Source organism: Myotis brandtii, unplaced genomic scaffold, assembly GCF_000412655.1.
Source record: "Myotis brandtii unplaced genomic scaffold, ASM41265v1 scaffold1166, whole genome shotgun sequence".
Classification (NCBI taxonomy): domain Eukaryota; kingdom Metazoa; phylum Chordata; class Mammalia; order Chiroptera; family Vespertilionidae; genus Myotis; species Myotis brandtii.
In genome coordinates this window covers 571,486-572,475 of record NW_005354034.1, presented here as the reverse complement: position 1 = coordinate 572,475, position 990 = coordinate 571,486, and the positions used below count along the sequence as shown (strand labels likewise).

Below are 990 nucleotides of genomic sequence, written 5' to 3'. Positions count from 1 at the left end.
GTGCCGGCCCCCCGAGGGCCCCGTGCGTCCGGGCAGGGGCAGGGTCGATGCATAGCCACCCATGAATGTTGGTCAGAAGCCAGGCCCCTGCTCAGGGACCTTGTAGGGGTTCCCCTGACGGCCTGAGCCTCAGTTTGTCTACCTGTAAAATGGGGACAAACTGAGGCTGGGCTGTTTGCAAAGTCTGCTTTGAATGGGAAGTACCCACACGAACCCAACGAAAAGTGTGACCTTTTCCCTTTCATTGTCCTCTGCCCCAAGCCCGCATGTTTCCGCCCGGAGAGGGTTCCTCCTTGGCTGGGGGGAGGGGGGAGGGGGGCTGTATTGGGTCATATCCCAGAATCCTCTGGTTTCGAGGATGCCCGTGGTGGCAGTGGGGACGTCACTGGGGTGCAGCAGACAGGCGGTGCAGTGGGAGGTCAAGGCTGGGACCCCCTGCACCCCAGTTTTGCAGCCCGCACTCCTGGACCCTCCCCAGCCTGGCTCCAGCCGCAGCCCCGACATGCATCACAGGGCGGCTGACCCAGAGGCAGGGCTTCCCAGACCCGGCTTGGTGGGCGGCCCAGGGAATGGACGGCCGGCCCGGAGGACACAAGCCTTGTCCATCGGAACCGCCCAGGCGTGGGGGGGCTCAGGTATGGGGGGGCCAGGCGAGGAGGGGCTCAGAGGTGGAGGGGTTCAGGGATGAGGGCTCAGGTGTGGAGGGCTGAGGCGTGGAGGGGCCCAGGCTCTGGGGAACGGGTCATGGGCTCACCTGGCTGATGTCACTGGTCCAGGCTGCCTTCTCCTGCCGGGACGAGGCCACCAGGATGACGGTGAAGGGCGGGGCCTCCTTGGGCTCCACCCCAATCTTGAAGTCCAGGTGGTCCATGTCCTGGCCGGACCCTTTGGCTTCCGGGTGCAAAACACGCAATCAGCCCAGTGAGCGTGGGCCTGGCTGGGCAGGGACCCCCTAATGCTCTGCCCACCGGGGGAGGCGTGGCGTCCGGG

The 990-nt window shown here is 65.8% G+C and overlaps 1 protein-coding gene across 1 annotated transcript in view; it reads right to left on the bottom strand.

Moving 5' to 3' along the window:
• The window catches only part of RASGRF1 (Ras protein-specific guanine nucleotide-releasing factor 1), a gene marked incomplete at its 3' end in the record, with an annotated part of 74,947 nt that overhangs the window by 21,268 nt on the left and 52,689 nt on the right, over window positions 1-990 (bottom strand). The window contains exon 12 of the mRNA XM_014529208.1: window positions 755-891. Coding sequence (XP_014384694.1) covers window positions 755-891 — 137 coding nt within the window. The remainder of the gene's footprint in view (window positions 1-754; window positions 892-990) is intronic.